Below are 16,827 nucleotides of genomic sequence, written 5' to 3' on the forward strand. Positions count from 1 at the left end.
TAAACTCTCTGCCTCCTGTCTCGTCTTTCTGGTCTACCCTTTAAGCTTATGTTGGCTTTTCTAATGGAGTCTGATAGTTGTTTTAGGGTATGTCCATGTTTTAAATATACTAGTTCTCTCCTCTTCCACCTGAATCATTTCTAAATTCCTGTCTTATGGCTTGCTTATTCTCTCTTCCATCCGATCTTGCTCCATTTTCAATGCTTTCTAATGCATTCTTTATCTCATTTTGTCTTTTTGGTTGTTTTTTAGAATTTTCAGTCTCTTTGGTAAAGTACTCCTTATGTTCATTAATTTTATTCCCTAAGCTCAGTGGATTGCCTTTCTGCATTTTCTTGTAGGCTGGAATTTTGGATTCATTATTAGATTGCAGTATTCCATGTCTTTGGGTGCACCTGCTGGGGAATTGTCACCGTCTTTTTGTGATACTGTATTATCATGATTTTTCATAGTATTTGATGAAATGTGCCTGTGCTGCCACATTTTAAGTAGCAACACCTTTCTTATTTAGGTAAGGCTTTGTTTGTTCACTTTGATTTTAATAGTAAAACAGGTTGACAATTAGAAAACTTTCATTTGTTTTCCAGAAGGTGGTGCTATAGCACAAGTTTTGGGGTTTCCATAGTGGAAGTGACTAAGTTGGAAGTGTGTATTAAAAAGATGGCATTTAAAAACGACTGGAAACAGAGTGGGGGGAGGTGTGTGCTTAGTTAGCACTTGGGGCTTTAGGCGTGTTCACAGCCTGCTAGGGCAATCCCAGACTGAGGGATTCCCAGAGGTTCGTGGATGGACCTCTTGATGGAGTCCCAGGACATATGGGAGAAAACATGTCCCTTCAGCAATCTTTGCCTTTTTAATTTCCCTCTACCTAGTCACGGAGGTCTCTCTTCAGAAATCTGGGTGTTCCTGAAAGGCAAGCGAACCCCTCCAGCTGCAGCCCATGCAGCTGAGCAGACTTTCACGCACCCCCTTTTCCACCGCCTTTGCTAGAGAGGTGGCTACTCACTGCCACTGCAACAAAGCCCCTGGCTCCATAGCCTCCTTGGACTTCAGGTGCATAGATGGATGTCCTGGTGTCATAGGCAGAGGCACTTATATTCGGTCACGGATGTCCAATTAGTTGTAAGTTGGGGGGAGAGAAAGGAATGTCTCATGCCATTGTGATGCTGACATCACCACCAATGGATTATCTAAAATGTGCTCCACTATGGAGGCTCCTGCAGAAGAGGAAAGGAAGCCCCTGGCAGGTTTAAAAATGATAAGTGATTTGCATTTAGATTGCTCTGGCCTTTGAATGGAATTTAAAGTGGATGTGAGGGTACTGAGACTGCAAGTTTGAAATTCTTGATCTCTTCAGTCATCTGTATTCTTTTATGTAGTATCAGACCAAGATGACAAAGGCTTAAATAAGCAAATAGGTAGAATGGGCAGGAAAGAATAAATCTGTAAAATATCTGGAATAGAAAAGTTAGCTTTGATAGGCTGGCCACTCAAATACCATTACTAATTTTCTTAAAACCAATATCACATAAAGACTAAATCATTTTGGTACTGATTTTGCTAATATTGGATGTACTGAGAGAAATTCTAGTTCCTCACTGCAAGACACAAGAACAGGGGCTAAGATTCAGACTATGGTGAATCAGAAAGTGAAAGAATACTGCATTTTTGAGTACTGATTTGGGTATTAGAAGCAAAATGGGTTCAAACTGAATATTTCAATTTGGAACCGGTGCTGAGAGACCCCTTTGTTCAAAAACTAGCCAAATGACATTTCTGCAAAAGAAACTTCAGGCAAACAGAATAAGGACAAAGTTTAAAAGTCAGTTGAAGTTTTCTTTTAATGAAAGACCCAAGAAGAAGCTCCTTTGTTACAGTACATAACATATGGCTCTTAGGATATCTGGGAGTCAAATGTTTACACCAGTGCTGAACTGTTACTGGCAGGTGAACAGTGAAGCAGTATTTCCTTTACTGGCATTGAGACTGTAATACGTTTTGACATGCAGTAAGCTCTTTGGTAGACTTAATCTTTCAGTGGAATTACAGAATTTGCAAAGTAAAGTAGTAGTAAAATAATTTCATGTAAAATTTGAGCGTAGTACTTCTCACCCATAAGCTATTTATACAGACTTCAGGGGAAAAAAGTCAATCCTAGTAAACTTATAAAATATTGCCTCACAACTTACCAATTAACTTCTATATTCAGACACACACACAAAAATGTAAATGAAATAAAGTGATAATGAACTTGTAAAATATGTTCCATTATTTTTCTAGTAATTGGGCAATGGAAAGTAATCCGAAGGGCATATGATTCTTTGAAATCCTGGACGGCTACTGCTTTCTCTTCTCCATCCCGCTCCCCCCACCCAAGCACCTCTCTAAGGCATCATTTTGGAACGGCTACCTAACACATCTTAAGTACGTGAATAACAACAGCAATAGTTTTCAACTACTACTAACATCATAATGTCCTCAAGACTTTGCCATACCGTATGTGAAGCGTGTGGGTGCAGAAAGGTGACCAAAGTAAATCACTCTCCTACAAAAAAAGAAAAACCCATGATGGGGAAAGGTGTATCCAATGATTTTGAACTTTCGTGACATCGAGGCTCAATATCTATAATGCCACAGAATTTCAGCGTTGGTTTGGTGTGAAAACTGATGCTCCTTCCCTCTGTCCAGTGAGTTCTCTTCCATCAAGAGGTATATTTCTGGAGTGGTTTGCAGTTTGATTTTAAAATCAAACTTGTTCCCACTGTGGATCCGGTATGGAAGCATCTTAATATTCTTTGGGTGACTTAGAAGATTAGTGTCATAATCACGTAATTACATATGGGGTTATTTCACTTATGCCACCTGCACTGCTACAGTTCCAAACCCATCCTGGAGAGATTCACAATAAATAAAGCAACTGAATTTCTCTCACAGGTGGGTTCTAACTTCAGAAGACTTTATGCTCCTAAAGCTGCCGCTGGGATCCAGAGTTCATGGCAACGACGGCCCCTCTCGAACGGTCCTTTCACACGACAGTTTGGACGGGAGTGACGCACTGTGCAGGAGAACTGGCTCTCTCAGAGGATGAGGTTGATCGGTTGGAAATCTCTCTCTGTAGTTCCTCTACTTTCTTCTGGAGCTCCGCTCGTTTAGCAAGAAGCTCTTTATATCTGTTGTGAATGGGCTCCTGCAAGAGAAAAGCACTGTCAAATCATTCAGCCAGGCAATCGTAAGCGAACCCGAGTCAGATCATTCCAGTACACAGGTCTTTCCCTGAATGCTGCAGGCTGCACGTTCTCAGCTGTGGGGCCACGCCCACCTTTCCAGCATATGGGTGAGAATTAGCTGGACCCTGACAACACCACTCTTTCCCGGTGCCCCCAACTGTTTCCACAGAATACCCTGAAACTGGCACTTACTAATACAACAGAGAAGTAACAAGAAAACCTACAGGCCAAAATTCAAGATCTCCTATCATTTAGTTGTAGGGTTTCAGTCTTTTAAGCAGTTCTAAGTAGTATGTATATATTCCGTAACCTGCTTCAAAACGGACCAGAATTGTGTCAGGCTTTTTTCCTAAAGCCATTTCCTCAAACCTATTAAAATGGCCCAGAAGATGTCCAGTCCAGCACAGTCATTTTACAGAGGAGGGAAGAAAAGACAAGTGTCTCCTCCAAGACCATATGAGCAAGCTCGGTAAGAGTCAAGTATACTGGTGACCCACCCGCACTCCCCCATGTAGTGCTTTTTCTACCACCCAATTATAACTATTAACAGGAAAAAGGCAGGTTTTAAATATACCTAATTTTTCTAGTTGCCTTGAAGTTGACAAAGCTAACGGATACAGCTGAATGGATGAAAACCCCCACTGACTATATTAAGAGCATATACCTGCGGCTTCATCCGTGGATTCCACCTGACATAATATCCCACCCAGAGCTCTAGGTGGCGCATGCTGGCTACTGGATAAAGGACATGATTGGAATAGCTCCCATAGAGAGGATTAGTGAAGTCTTCCAGCTGGCTGTTTATATAAGACCACAGTGACACCGTCCTTTTAGGAAGATTCTGTAAGAAGGAAATATAGGTAATTTTGGTCATTAAAATCTCTCTAGAGGGAGAGAACAGGGACACTTGAGTGAGAAGCCCTGCTTACATTAAAATCAGAGGGTACTGGGAAACCCTGCAATTCATGAGAAAGTGCCCCATACCAGCAATTCCACTCTTAGGTATATACCGAGAGAACAGAATCACAGGCACACAAAACCCTGGACACAGACGTCCAAATCCACATTATTCACTATAACAGCCAATGGGAAGAGACAATCCAAAGTCCATCAACTGATGAATGGATAGAAATGTGGCACATTTATATGATGGAATAATATTTGGCCATGACAAGGAATAAAGTATTGCTACCTACTACACATTGAACCTTGAAAACACACTAAGTGAAAGATGCCAGACACAGAGGCCTCACTGTGAATGAGTCCATTTATATGATGTATCCAGAAGAGGCAAGTCCAGAGATCAGGGTGTGCCAGGGACTAGGAGAAGAGACTGAGGAGTACCTACAAACGGGTACAGGGTTCCTTTTCAATGTTCTCAAGTCAGTGATGCTGATACTTGTACGACTCAGCAGATGTTCTGAAAAGTACTTAAATTTTAATTTTAATTTTATGGACTACAAATTATCTCCCCCACAAAAGTTTCTTGTTCAAAAATCAAGATAGAGTTAAATTCTATTCAAGGCTCCCAAGAGAGGAGAAGGATCTCTGGAACCTAGGTATTTTTAATTAGCTAACATTTGGTAAGTTCTTGAGTGGTCCCCATGCACGGGAATACTGACTGCATGCTGGACACTGAAGATTCGGTGTACTAAAATTTTTAATATCCATCTTCAAGGAGCTTACGGTCTACTACATGGCAGTCACTGTAGTGCTTTGTAGTTTATTTTAGTTAACTCTCACACAATAGTATTTTCCTAATTTGCCGAAGCAGAAATTAACCTGCCCAGGGTGACACAGTAAGGGAGAGATCCAAGATCTCAACCCAGGCAGCCCGGCCCCAGAGCAAGCACTCTGCCACGATGCTTTAGAGAAGAGCATGAATAAACTCGTTTACAACCACATTTTTAGAGTGAAGTGATGCAGAAGGAGACACCAAGATGATGTGGAATTTCATACACAGGACAGACGTATTTTGAGGAAGTCAGAAGTAAAATCTGAAATGTAATCCTCACACAGCTTCCTCTAAAGAATCCCAACCACTTAACAGTGGTTATCTCTGGTGAAGCGGGGCAACATACACTTTCTACATAGTATCTCTTCAGTGTCTGGATGTTTTACAGTATTGTTTCACAATTAAAAAACAAAACAAAACAAAACCTGAGATGGCTCATATGTATGCAGAAGGCATCTGGGGATTTGAGCTGTCCGTTCATTCCTATGTATATTTTTTGCTAACGGCATTTTTCTGTACCTGCTTGGAAGGATTTCCATCCTGTAGGGACTAACGAGTAGCACTGGTGCTCCGAAGATTACACGCAACTTCAGTTCAGACACTACTTTTACCCATAAACTCACCTGACAGCTAGCTGGTACCTTCCGCCTTGTAACAGAGGTACTTGAAAACTAAATCAGCTTCAGATACATGGACCTTACAACATGTGAAAGAAAATATGGCCAAAGACATCATCTCAAAGAACTGTTAAGTTGAAATCTATCAGAGAATACACCCTCGTCTAGGAAACATCACACATACTGGGAGTAAAGGGGGGAGGGTCAAGGCTCATATTTTACCTCTTTTCCTCTCTGCTGTTCGCTGTTACAGAGGAATGTTCCAAATAAACAGCTATATAGATGGTCCAAAATGGTGATGAGGAAATATTCATTGAATTCAAATGCTGTAGGAAACTGCAAATTGAATATCATAAACAAAAATAAAATTAGCACATTTTTTTCAAGCATATTCATCCCCACATATGGGTAGATAATTTGTAACACTTCCTAAAATTAGGTGAAACAATATTCAGAACGAGATATTTCTAATCCATTATGGCATTATCTGCTTTACCACTTTACTACTTTTCTGAGATTTCTCCCCAAATCTCCTTTTCTTGTGTGTGAATCGTCTGACCTTGGTGTTTCTGTATCCCCTGGGTCTGTTATTCCTAAACTTGTGGAGTAATGAATTTTGACTTAGGCAATTTTGGCAGCTCTGAACATCTAAACATATTTTTCCATTACAATTACTTGGGGTGGGGGGTGGGGGCGCCTGGGTGGCTCAGTCAGTTGGGCACCCGACTTCGGCTCAGGTCATGATGTTGCAGTTCACGAGTTCAAGTCCCGCATCTGGCTCTATGCTGACAGCTCAGAGCCTGGAGTCTGCTTTGGATTCTGTGTCTCCCTCTCTCTCTGCTCCTTCCCTGCTTATGCTCTGTCTCTCAGAAATAAACATTAAAAAGAAAATTTTTTTAATAAAAAAATTTTTAAAATAAAAACGAAATTACTAGGGGAGCTGGGTGGCTCAGTCGGTTAAGCATCCAACTTCAGCTCAGATCATGATCTCGCAGTTTGTGAATTCGAGCCCCACGTCAGGCTCTGTGCTAACAGCTCGGAGCCTGGAGCCTGCTTTGGATTCTGTGTCTCCCTCTCCTTCTCCCTCTGCCCCTGCCCCGCTCATGCCTCTGTCTGTCTCTCTCAAAAGTAAATAAACATTAAAAAAAATTTTTTAAATAAGCATATTTTTCCATTAAAATTACTTAAAATAGGATTTTATTTTGCTAGAGTTACCTAGCCTATTCATTTCTTTACCTCTACCGTTCTTAGCAATGTATAGATGAGCTTCTGGGTAAGTATATCGCCATGACTTAACTACTTGTGCAAAATGAGGGAGGAAACCTCTTGGGTTATTATTGATTCTTCTGGCTGAAGTGCTAATGGATCAAACTGTCAGGTTTTATTGCTATCTCCAAATGATATTCTTTAACTTACCGAGAAATCTTACAAGAATTTCCATTTTACATGGAATGTAGGATAATCATTGACCAAATCTCCCAATTCTGGATGGCTTAAAAGAAAGATGGAAGAATGACTTTCCTAGATAAGTTACCTGTCTTGTCATTTGCCAGACACAGTCAATAAACTGAAGAAAAACAGGCGATCGGTCTGCGTCTGCGTGGTTCTTATCTCCATGGCCAAGTCTCTGAAGGAGAAAGAGCAAAATGAAATACTGTATGAGCTTTGTGGGACTTTTCTTTTTCATGGAAATAATTTTATTTTCCAATAAAAGTAATACTGGCTCAATATTCTTTAAGGTTCAAACTCTTTTAAAAAGACTCACAGCAAGGAAAATAGAAATCACTCATAATTTTACCAGATAGAAGTCTCTATTACCATTATGACATACAAACTGCCAGATTATTTTCTGACATGCTTGTCACAGGAATACAACATTGTTTAATAAATGAGACCCAAATCTAAACAGTTAGTAATAGAGACAGCAGCAGTCAGATCTCAGAACCTGATGTTTTGTCCCAGAGATTTAATATTCCCTAAATATTAACAGTCACTTGTACAAAAGCCTCGGGAAGCAACCTCCTCCTTTAACACTTTTGGCCAGTGTGTGATACTCTGCCGTATCTTAGGTCTCATCTGTCTTTATCAAGAAGAATCACGTTAACACAAACTTTTGAAAACCTTTAAAGAATGCTTGACATCTACCTTCCAAGCATGTACTCACCTGCTTTCTGTTGTTGTTTTTTTTTTCTCTCTTCTAAGGACCTTTGCCCTAGATGACTGAAACAGACTCTCTATACTCCAAAGCAGGGATTCTAAAAATATGGTCCATAGATTTCTAGGGCTCACGTGGGGGCTGGGGAACTCTATGAGGTCCAAACTATTTTCATTATGATACTAAGACATTATTTGCCTCTTTCAGTGCATTGACATTTGTACTAATGGTGCAAAAGCGATGAAGGATAAATCTTCAGGGACTTTAGGGGAAATGAAGCAAGGCACTGTGCTCAAGCTGCACTAGCAGTGTTATATTCCGCCTTGCCACACACTTGCCGTTAAGTGAAAGGGGGGAAAAAGCCAGTTTCCCTGATGAAGCAGTAAAAATTAAGCTTATTGAGTCTCTCCCCTTGGGGCGCCTGGGTGGCTCAATTGGTTGAGCGTCCGACTTTGGCTCAGGTCACGATCTCACGGTTCACGAGTTCGGGCCCCACATCAGGCTCTGTGCTGACAGCTTAGGACCTGGAGCCTGCTTCGGATTCTGTGTCTCCCTCTCTCTCTGCCCTCCCCTGCTTGTGCTCTGTCTCTCTCTCTCTCTCTGTCAAAAATAAATAAACATTAAAAAATATTTTTAAAAAATCTCTCCCCTTAAGGACAGTTGTTTTGTTTTGTTTTGTTTTTAACATCCTGTGTAACAAAGTGGAAAATACGCATGATGCTCTTCTAGTGTAAACTGAAGTTGATGATACAAACACTACTTTTTCATGGAACGTCATTTTAACTTGAAGGAACAACTAATATATGAACTATGGTTATTAAGACTTGAATTCCCACAGACATTTATTTTAAATGTACAAAATGAATGCGTCATTTCAAGAAAAACGATGACAAAATTCAAGCTTTGAGCGCAAATTAGATTTGTGGAAAACTACCTGCCACAATAAGTTTAATACTATACAAACTTTGCTGATAAAGTCATTGGTGATATTCACAAATGGGATATTATGATATTATGTAATGAAATTCATTAACATTGGAAGAGCTGGGTAAGTCAGTAAGCCAGTACTTTCCAAAGAACCAATACATGATGTTACAGAATCACGCATGGGTAAAAGAAAAAATGTATTCCAAGTACAAGACAGACCAATGGAATTTAATGGAACAAACAGTGAAAACCTCATGGATTTAGTTTTGGACTCCACATGTAATGTGTACAAGGATCATAGAAGAAATTAGCATTTGTTAAATTTTGGCACAGTATTAAAGAATATCCAGGGGCGCCTGGGTGGCTCTGTAGGTTAAGCACTGACAGCGCAGAGCCTGCTTGGGATTCTTTCTCTACCTGTCTCTCTGCCCCTCCCCTGCTCTCGTGCACGCATGTGCTCTCACTCGAAATAAACATTAAAAAAAAAAAAAAAAAAAGAATATCCACAATTCCCTATAAAAATCTATGAGGACACTCTCTGATTCTCAACCTACATATCTCTGTGTGGTTTTCCTCAAAAGTCAGATTTTCCTCACTGCCTTCAAGCAACAAGAACATTGCAGAAAACTGAATGCTTAAGTAGTTGTGAAATTCAGCCATCTTCTAATAAGCCAGACCTGAAGGAAATTTGCAAAAAATGTAAAACAATGCCACTCTTTGCAATAAATTATTTTGTTGTTGTTTCGGAAAATATAGTTCGTTTTCTTTAAAATGTTATTCAGGTTGGGAGCACCTGGCTGGCTCAGTCCGTGGAGTCTGTATCTTGGTCTCAGGGTTGTGAGTCGAGCCCCATATGGGGTGTAGAGAGTGAAAATAAAGTAATTAATAAATAAATAAATAAATAAATAAATAAATAATTAAAATCATCTAGGATAACATATAGTAGTACCATGGTTTGATGTTTGTGTACCCCAAAATTCATGCTGAAATCATAATGCCCAATGTAATGGCAGGAGTCATTTGTCTGGGAGCTCCTAGTCACAAGGGTAGAACTCCAGTAAGTGGGATTAGCACTCTTATCAAAAGCCCCCAGGAATGCCTGGGTGGCTCCGTCGGTTGAACGTCTGACTTGATTTTGGCTCCAGTCGTGACCTCATAGTTGGTTCGTGGGATCAAGCCCATGTTGAGCTCTGTGCTTTCAGTGCAGAGCCTGCTTGGGATTCTCTGTCTCTGTCTCTGTCTCTCTCTCTCTCTCTCAAAATAAGTAAATTTTAAATGGTTGGGGCGCCTGGGTGGCGCAGTCGGTTAAGCGTCCGACTTCAGCCAGGTCACGATCTCGCGGTCCGTGAGTTCGAGCCCTGCGTCGGGCTCTGGGCTGATGGCTCAGAGCCTGGAGCCTGTTTCCGATTCTGTGTCTCCCTCTCTCTCTGCCCCTCCCCCATTCATGCTCTGTCTTTCTCTGTCCCAAAAATAAATAAACGTTGAAAAAAAAAATTTTTTTTAAATGGTTAAGCATCTGCCTTTGGCTCAGGTCATGATCTCACAGTTCACGAGTTCGAGCCCTGCATCAGGCTCTCTGCCATCAGTGCAGGGCCTACTCCGGATCCTCTGTCCCCCTCTCTCTCTGCCCTTCCCCACCTCGTGCATGCATGTACACATGTCCACACACACTCTCTCTCAAAAACAATTAAAAAAAAAAAAACTTAAAAAAAAAAAGACCCCACAGAGGTTCCTAGCTCTCTTTACCATGTGAGGTCACCGTGAGAGGCTGACAATCTACAACCTAGAATAGAACCTTCAATGGAACCAAACTATGCTGGCACCCTGGTCTTGGATTTCTAACCTTCAAGAATGTGAGAAATAAATTTCTGTTGAAATTTACAACCCACCCAGTTTGTGGTATTATGTTACAGAAGCCCAAGCAGACTAAGACAATTTATCATTTCTGTAATTAATATTTAAACATTTTTTAAAAATTTAATTTCTATAATGGCAGCAAATATTGGTAGGTATAAACCATATATGCAAAGTTCTTAGGAGTCATCAATAACTGTTAACAATGGAAAGAGGTCCTGAAATTGAAAAGTTTTAGAAGCATCACCCTACATTAACAAGGTGTGCGTATCCTCTTTACCAGCTGTCCCTTAATTGTCAAATTCTGCTTTCAGAAAAACTATGGGCAAAAAATGGAGTAGGAATCCAGAGTTAGCAATTTAGGAATCCACAGAAAATTCCAACAGTCTGAAATGTTTACTATTTTGGTCACATTTATATGAACATGGGCAGCTTTGGCTGATTAAAACGTCATTCTTTAGGGGCGCCTGGGTGGCTCAGTCGGTTGAGCGTCTGACTTCAGCTCAGGTTATGATCTCACAGTCCATGAGTTTGAGCCCCGCGTCGGGCTCTGTGCTGACAGCTCAGAGCCTGGAGCCTGCTTCCAATTCTGTGTCTCCCTCTCTCTCTGCCCCTAACGCACTCATGATCTGTCTCTCTCTGTCTCAAAAATAAATAAAAACATTAAAAAAAAAAAAAAAAACTTCATTCTTTGAAGTAAGAGGGGTTTTTTTCCCCATGTTTTTTTTCATGGTAAGTATATTTTAGAGAAAACTGAAAAATGTAAGCCATCTGAAAAGATACTCCAGATGCCCAATTTTATTTAACAGTTCAAGTTCAAAAGAGCAGACTACCCTTAAATGTCTGTTTCTTTCAAGTTACAGGTCAATCTTGAACAACACAGGCTGAACAGCACAGGTTCACTGACGTGGATTTTATTTATAGTACTGTAAGTTTATTTTCTCTTCCTTACAATTTTCTTCATAACATTTTCTTTTCTCTAGCTTACTTTCAGAAAACAGTATATAATACCTACAACATACAAAAAAATGTGTTGATTGATTACATTATCAGTAAGGCTCCCTTCCGGTCAACCATAGGCTATATAAGGAGTTAAGTTTTGGGGAAGAATCAACAGTTATTATATGTGGATTTTTGACTGCACCCCAACCCCTGCACTGTGCATTGTGCAAGGGTCATCTGTATTTATAAACACTGCTGGCACACCCTGGTAACCACAGAATAGTAAAGGTTAACATTAGAGACAGTGTCTGGGCAAACATCTTTCAGAAAGTCTTTCATCTAATCTAGAAAATGCTGCCAGGAACTAAGCTCTCAGTGGCTTCAACACCTCTGACAATCTAACCCTCCTCTCCGTGATTCTCTAACTCCTCCCACCCCTTAAACTCCACTCTTGCCAAACTCAATCCCACCTAGACTTTTCCCCACCTTGTTTCTCTTTTTTGGGAAAATATTCCTACTGCTCACTCTCTAAGTTCTGTGATTGCAACTAACACAGATAAGCAATACAAGAGAACCAAGGCCTGCCAGGTTACTGTTCCCACCTTTTCGGACTGCAAATTTAGTCTTTAACAGAAACACAGCTAAAAACCACTTGAATGTTTATTTAATTAACAGGTACAGGAATTGAATCCAAAGTATCATGTAACAGAAAAGCAAAGGTGAAAGCTTAGTATCCTTTGAAAGGGCTATAATAACCCCATTCCTCTGCTTCGGGAACTGTGATTAGTTCTGGGTACCACACTTGAAGTAAGGCATGATCAAAGTCCAGAGGACAACTTGAGTGAAGAGGGGATTAAGATGGGAAAAAATTGAGGAAAAAAAAAAAAAATGAATGTTTAGCCAGAAGAATTGAAGTTTATGCATGAAGTGGGCAGGCAGCTATTTCCAAATACTTGAAGGGCTATCTTATTTGGATAAACAGTTATATTTGTTCTTGTCTTCAAAGGGGAACGTAAGAGAATGGGAAGGAAATTTTAGTTCACTATGAGGAAGAACTTTCTAGTGGGTATACTTTCTAGAGTGAGACCAGATAGCCTGAGGAAGAGACTGCTGATTTCTGGAGGTGTTGATGAAGAAACTAAATGATCATTTCATGGGGATACCACAGAAGACATTCAACAATGAATGTCTGGCCTCTGCGGTCTTGCCAACTCAGATCTGAAACCAACAAAAACATCAAAATAAATGTGGAGGCATGCAGAGGGTACAAAAATTTGTCATTTCCATAAAACTAACTATAATACTCTCCATATATATGGTCATTATAGTGTTAGTACTTGAAGAAGGATAATCAAAAAGCTGTTTTATTCCCAACTCTGAGTGAAAGTTTTATTTTTTTCTCTGATACTTCTTTTGGTCCCAGCCTGATTTTTTTTTTTTTAAGACCCTGTTTCTGTGTGAGCACTGCTACTTTGAAGTATTCTTAAATTAAGAATAATAATTAGGGGCGCCTGGGTGGCTCAGTTAAGTGTCTGACTTCGGCTCAGGTCATGATCTCGCCGTTCCCAAGTTCAAGCCCCACTTGCTTCAGATTCTGTGTCTCCCTCTCTCTCTGTCCTCCCTGCTCACACTGTCTCTGTCTCTCTCTCAAAAATAAGCATTAAAAAAAAATTTTTTTAAAGGATAATAATTAAACAATTCTTGGCTTCTTTTACATCTACAGGAAAGATTAGAAGTGCCTTGTAATTCCATAACCATTCATGCCAAACCGAACTGCATTTAATGGTAGAGACACCTTGTGGAAGTCAAGGCATGGCATCTAATGTTTCCCCTGGTAGTGATCACAGAAGGGACCGAGCCAGACACCAGACCTACACAGCCAAGAGAGGACATCCTAATGCTTTCCAAAACTAACAAGGTTCCCTCTAGAAGTTTATCCGTTTAGTATAAAGGGGTAAGTTTTAGATGAGTATCTAATGAATAAAAGGCATTGTTTTCACACGCCATATGAGAAATGCCTGTGATAGACAGATCGAGTCAAGGTTCTTTACTCACAAGCTGAAATCGATGTCCAAAGCTTAGCCATTCTTTTTCCACAAGGACTTCAAAGCCTCGGATGCTTCGATAGTAGCCATCTAACATGAGCATGGCAAGGGAAGTTAGCTGAGCTGTTCGGTCCCATCCGTCGCTGCAGTGCACAACCACAGACGTCTTTCCTGACTCTACTTTGTCAGCGATCCTAAGAGCCCCTGCAAGAATAAGCTGCAAAACAGATTTTTTTTTAATGAAATTTTTAACAAAGTAAGTACTTCCTTCTTTAAAGTTAACTAACACAGTTTTATTATGGATGATTATCTCAATAATATGTGGAGAAAAAACACCAGTCCCTTCCTAAAAAGAATTCTTGTAAGTGGAAGAATATCTATAACATTTTGCCTTTAGAACTAGAAAAACGTCATATATGCAGGCTATTAATCTGCACAATGAAAGAGCCAAATGAAGGGTGCCTTTGGGTTCTATACAAATCAACAGTATGAGTGAGAGAAAAGAAGGATTAAATTGTAAGAGGTCTGTTTCTAAGAATCTTCAAATATCCCAACATCATCTATTTAAATAAAAATAATTCGCCAAATGAAGTCCTGTACATTACTTAAACAATGCTTACTTCACCAAATTAGAATAGCTATGACAGCAATAATATTGGATCTCTCTTAATGTATTCTATAGCTCCTATAGCTTTACCGGTTTTATGTATGTCACAGCGCTTACAGCAAGCACAGTATAAAACTTTAGAGTAAGCTACCTTTCTGTATCAGACAATAAAAATAGTCTCTAATTTTCATGAGGTCAAACTGGACTTCAATTTTGTCCGAATTTTAGAGATTCTAATGTGAGTACAAGTCTGCTCCTTAACACGAAAAATCTCCTTTCCCTTTATTTCATCATATTAATATGTACGTGCCTATAGAAGTCTGCATTTTCTGAAAACTGCTCAGCAGATCAATATATTACTATGTCAATTTAAATGGTATTTAAAATAATTTCAGTTATGTTTAAAAATATGCAGACACTGCAAAAGAATTACCTCTTCTGAAATTGATCTTGAGTTAAAACCAAAAAGAAAGACAACACTATAATGTCCTTTAAAATGGTGGGTAGTCGGGGTGCCTGGGTGGCGCAGTCGGTTAAGCGTCCGACTTCAGCCAGGTCACGATCTCGCGGTCCCTGAGTTCGAGCCCCGCGTCAGGCTCTGGGCTGATGGCTCGGAGCCTGGAGCCTGTTTCCGATTCTGTGTCTCCCTCTCTCTCTGCCCCTCCCCCGTTCATGCTCTGTCTCTCTCTGTCCCAAAAATAAATAAATGTTGAAAAAAAAATTAAAAAAAAAAAAATAAAATGGTGGGTAGAATTCTGGGAGGCAGTGGTAAGAGGGAAAGAATGGATTACAACAGAACCAGATGCACAGTATAGGAAACTAATTCACTCAAGCAACACACCTTAGAAGTAGTTCTAATCATCAAAGCAGCCAGCAATTTTTCAGTGTATAGAAAGAGACTTTCACCTTAATTTCAATTGTACAAAAAGTGACAAACAGACAAAAGGACAGAGAAAGTCTTTGCTGGATTTTCCACAATAATACAAGAAATAACAACATACGCCTAACCTTAATATGTTCAAGCCAGTGAGTAGATTCCAAGTTAGACAACCAGTGAGTCTCCTCAATGTTAGGGTACACAATCTCCTTAAGTTTTCGTAATGATTCTCTCATAACATGAATATTGTGGATATCCAGAAAAACAAGTTCTGCATTTTGATACGCATCTTCACTTTCATAACCTCCACCCTTTGCCTGGGAAAAAAAGCACACACCACAGGAATTCATAAATTAGTGTAAACATACATCAAAAAGTGCCACAGAATATCGAATAGCATGAAAGAGGACACACATTATTAATGAATAGGAAAACTCCATGGGAAAATTTCAATGGCTCAGGACATCTTAACACAACTACTCTTTGCTACATGTTCTTTATAAAACAGGAAGATACACTCTTACTGTGACTTCCTTATACAGCTGTTATAAAAATTAAATGTGATTACATATATGAAGATCAACATTTTAAGTTTTATTTTTTGAGAGAGTGAGTGTGCAAGCAGGGGAGGGGGAGAGGGAGATGGATAGGGAGAGAGGGAGGGAGGGAGGGAGGGAGGGGGGAGGGAGGGAGAGAGAGAGAGAGAGAGAGAGAGAGAGAGAGAGAGAGAGGATCCTAAGCAGGCTTGATGCTCAGTGTGGAGCCCGGCATGTAGCTCAATGTCACAAACTGTGAGATCATGACCTGAAATCAAAAGTCAGATGCTTAACCAACTGAGCCACCCAGGCACCCTGATACTTAAGCATTTTAAAGCACTAAATTTTTCCTACCTACATTTCAAGTTCTACTCAAACATAATTTATTACATTAGACTGAAATCACCAGCTCCATGTGCAGGGACAACATCTATCTAGTTTCTTACTGGCCCATGCTTCTCCACCTCCCTTCCTCTTCACCTCATTTAATCTGAATATTTGTAAAATGCTTTGCAATCGTAATGACTTGCTTCTATTTTAGCCACATAATTATTTTTAAAGAAAAAAGATGGAACAAGTATAAAAGCACAGAATACCAGAATAAATTACTATCTCTACCCTCAAATACTTAAATCTACATCTGCAGAACAGACTGAGAAATATTTGGTCTTAAAAATAAGCTGTGGCTGGAAAGAACTTAATTCTTCTGGACTGAATCTTTCTCTGTTTTTTAAATAAAGTATTCTATCTCCTACCTCTCATGTATAAAAATCAACTTCTTAGAGAACTAATGGAAAAAAGTGAGAAAAATATTACAATGGCCACTGTAGTTATATAAAATTAAGTGATCATATGACTCACACCATTGAAAACAACAAAACTCACGAACTCATAACCAACAACAAATTAGGGAAAAAAACACAGAAGGTCAAGCTTCCTTTCTGACACTAGATAGTCTGGGAAATAGTTTGGATTCAAGACTGGCACAAGTACAAAGTTAACAGTGTTTCGGCAGGGACCTATTAACAAGGATTACTCCTGGAGAGTGGACACGCAACAGGTCAGGGGTAAGAGAGACAGACTTTCAATTCAAATTGGTTACAACATATTCTGGAAAGATGGTAGTGGAAACTACACAGAACCAGTCACAAAAACAAACAGAATGAAAATGCTCTGGAATCAGATAGTTGTAGAACTTTGTGAATATACTAAAACTGTTTGAATACACACTTAAAAAGAGTGCACTTTATGGCATGTGCATTACATTTCAATAATGCACATTATTGAAAAAAACACAGCAACCAG

At 39.7% G+C, this 16,827-nt stretch overlaps 1 protein-coding gene across 4 annotated transcripts in view; it reads right to left on the reverse strand.

The window, feature by feature from the left end:
* Positions 1 to 1,823: 1,823 nt before the first annotated feature.
* The window catches only part of MTMR2 (myotubularin related protein 2), a 117,399-nt gene continuing 102,395 nt past the window's right edge, over positions 1,824 to 16,827 (reverse strand). For all 4 annotated transcript variants that reach the window (XM_025928015.2, XM_086678611.1, XM_086678612.1 and 1 more), the window contains 6 exons: positions 15,118 to 15,303; positions 13,513 to 13,719; positions 7,114 to 7,206; positions 5,802 to 5,915; positions 3,892 to 4,068; positions 1,824 to 3,187 (listed from right to left, as the gene is read on the reverse strand). In XM_025928015.2, the coding sequence (XP_025783800.1) occupies positions 3,026 to 3,187; positions 3,892 to 4,068; positions 5,802 to 5,915; positions 7,114 to 7,206; positions 13,513 to 13,719; positions 15,118 to 15,303 (939 nt within the window). In that variant the 3' untranslated portion in view covers positions 1,824 to 3,025. The remainder of the gene's footprint in view (positions 3,188 to 3,891; positions 4,069 to 5,801; positions 5,916 to 7,113; positions 7,207 to 13,512; positions 13,720 to 15,117; positions 15,304 to 16,827) is intronic.

This window comes from Puma concolor, chromosome D1 (assembly GCF_028749965.1).
Source record: "Puma concolor isolate L17-30 chromosome D1, mPumCon1.1.hap2, whole genome shotgun sequence".
NCBI classification, from domain to species: Eukaryota; Metazoa; Chordata; class Mammalia; order Carnivora; family Felidae; genus Puma; species Puma concolor.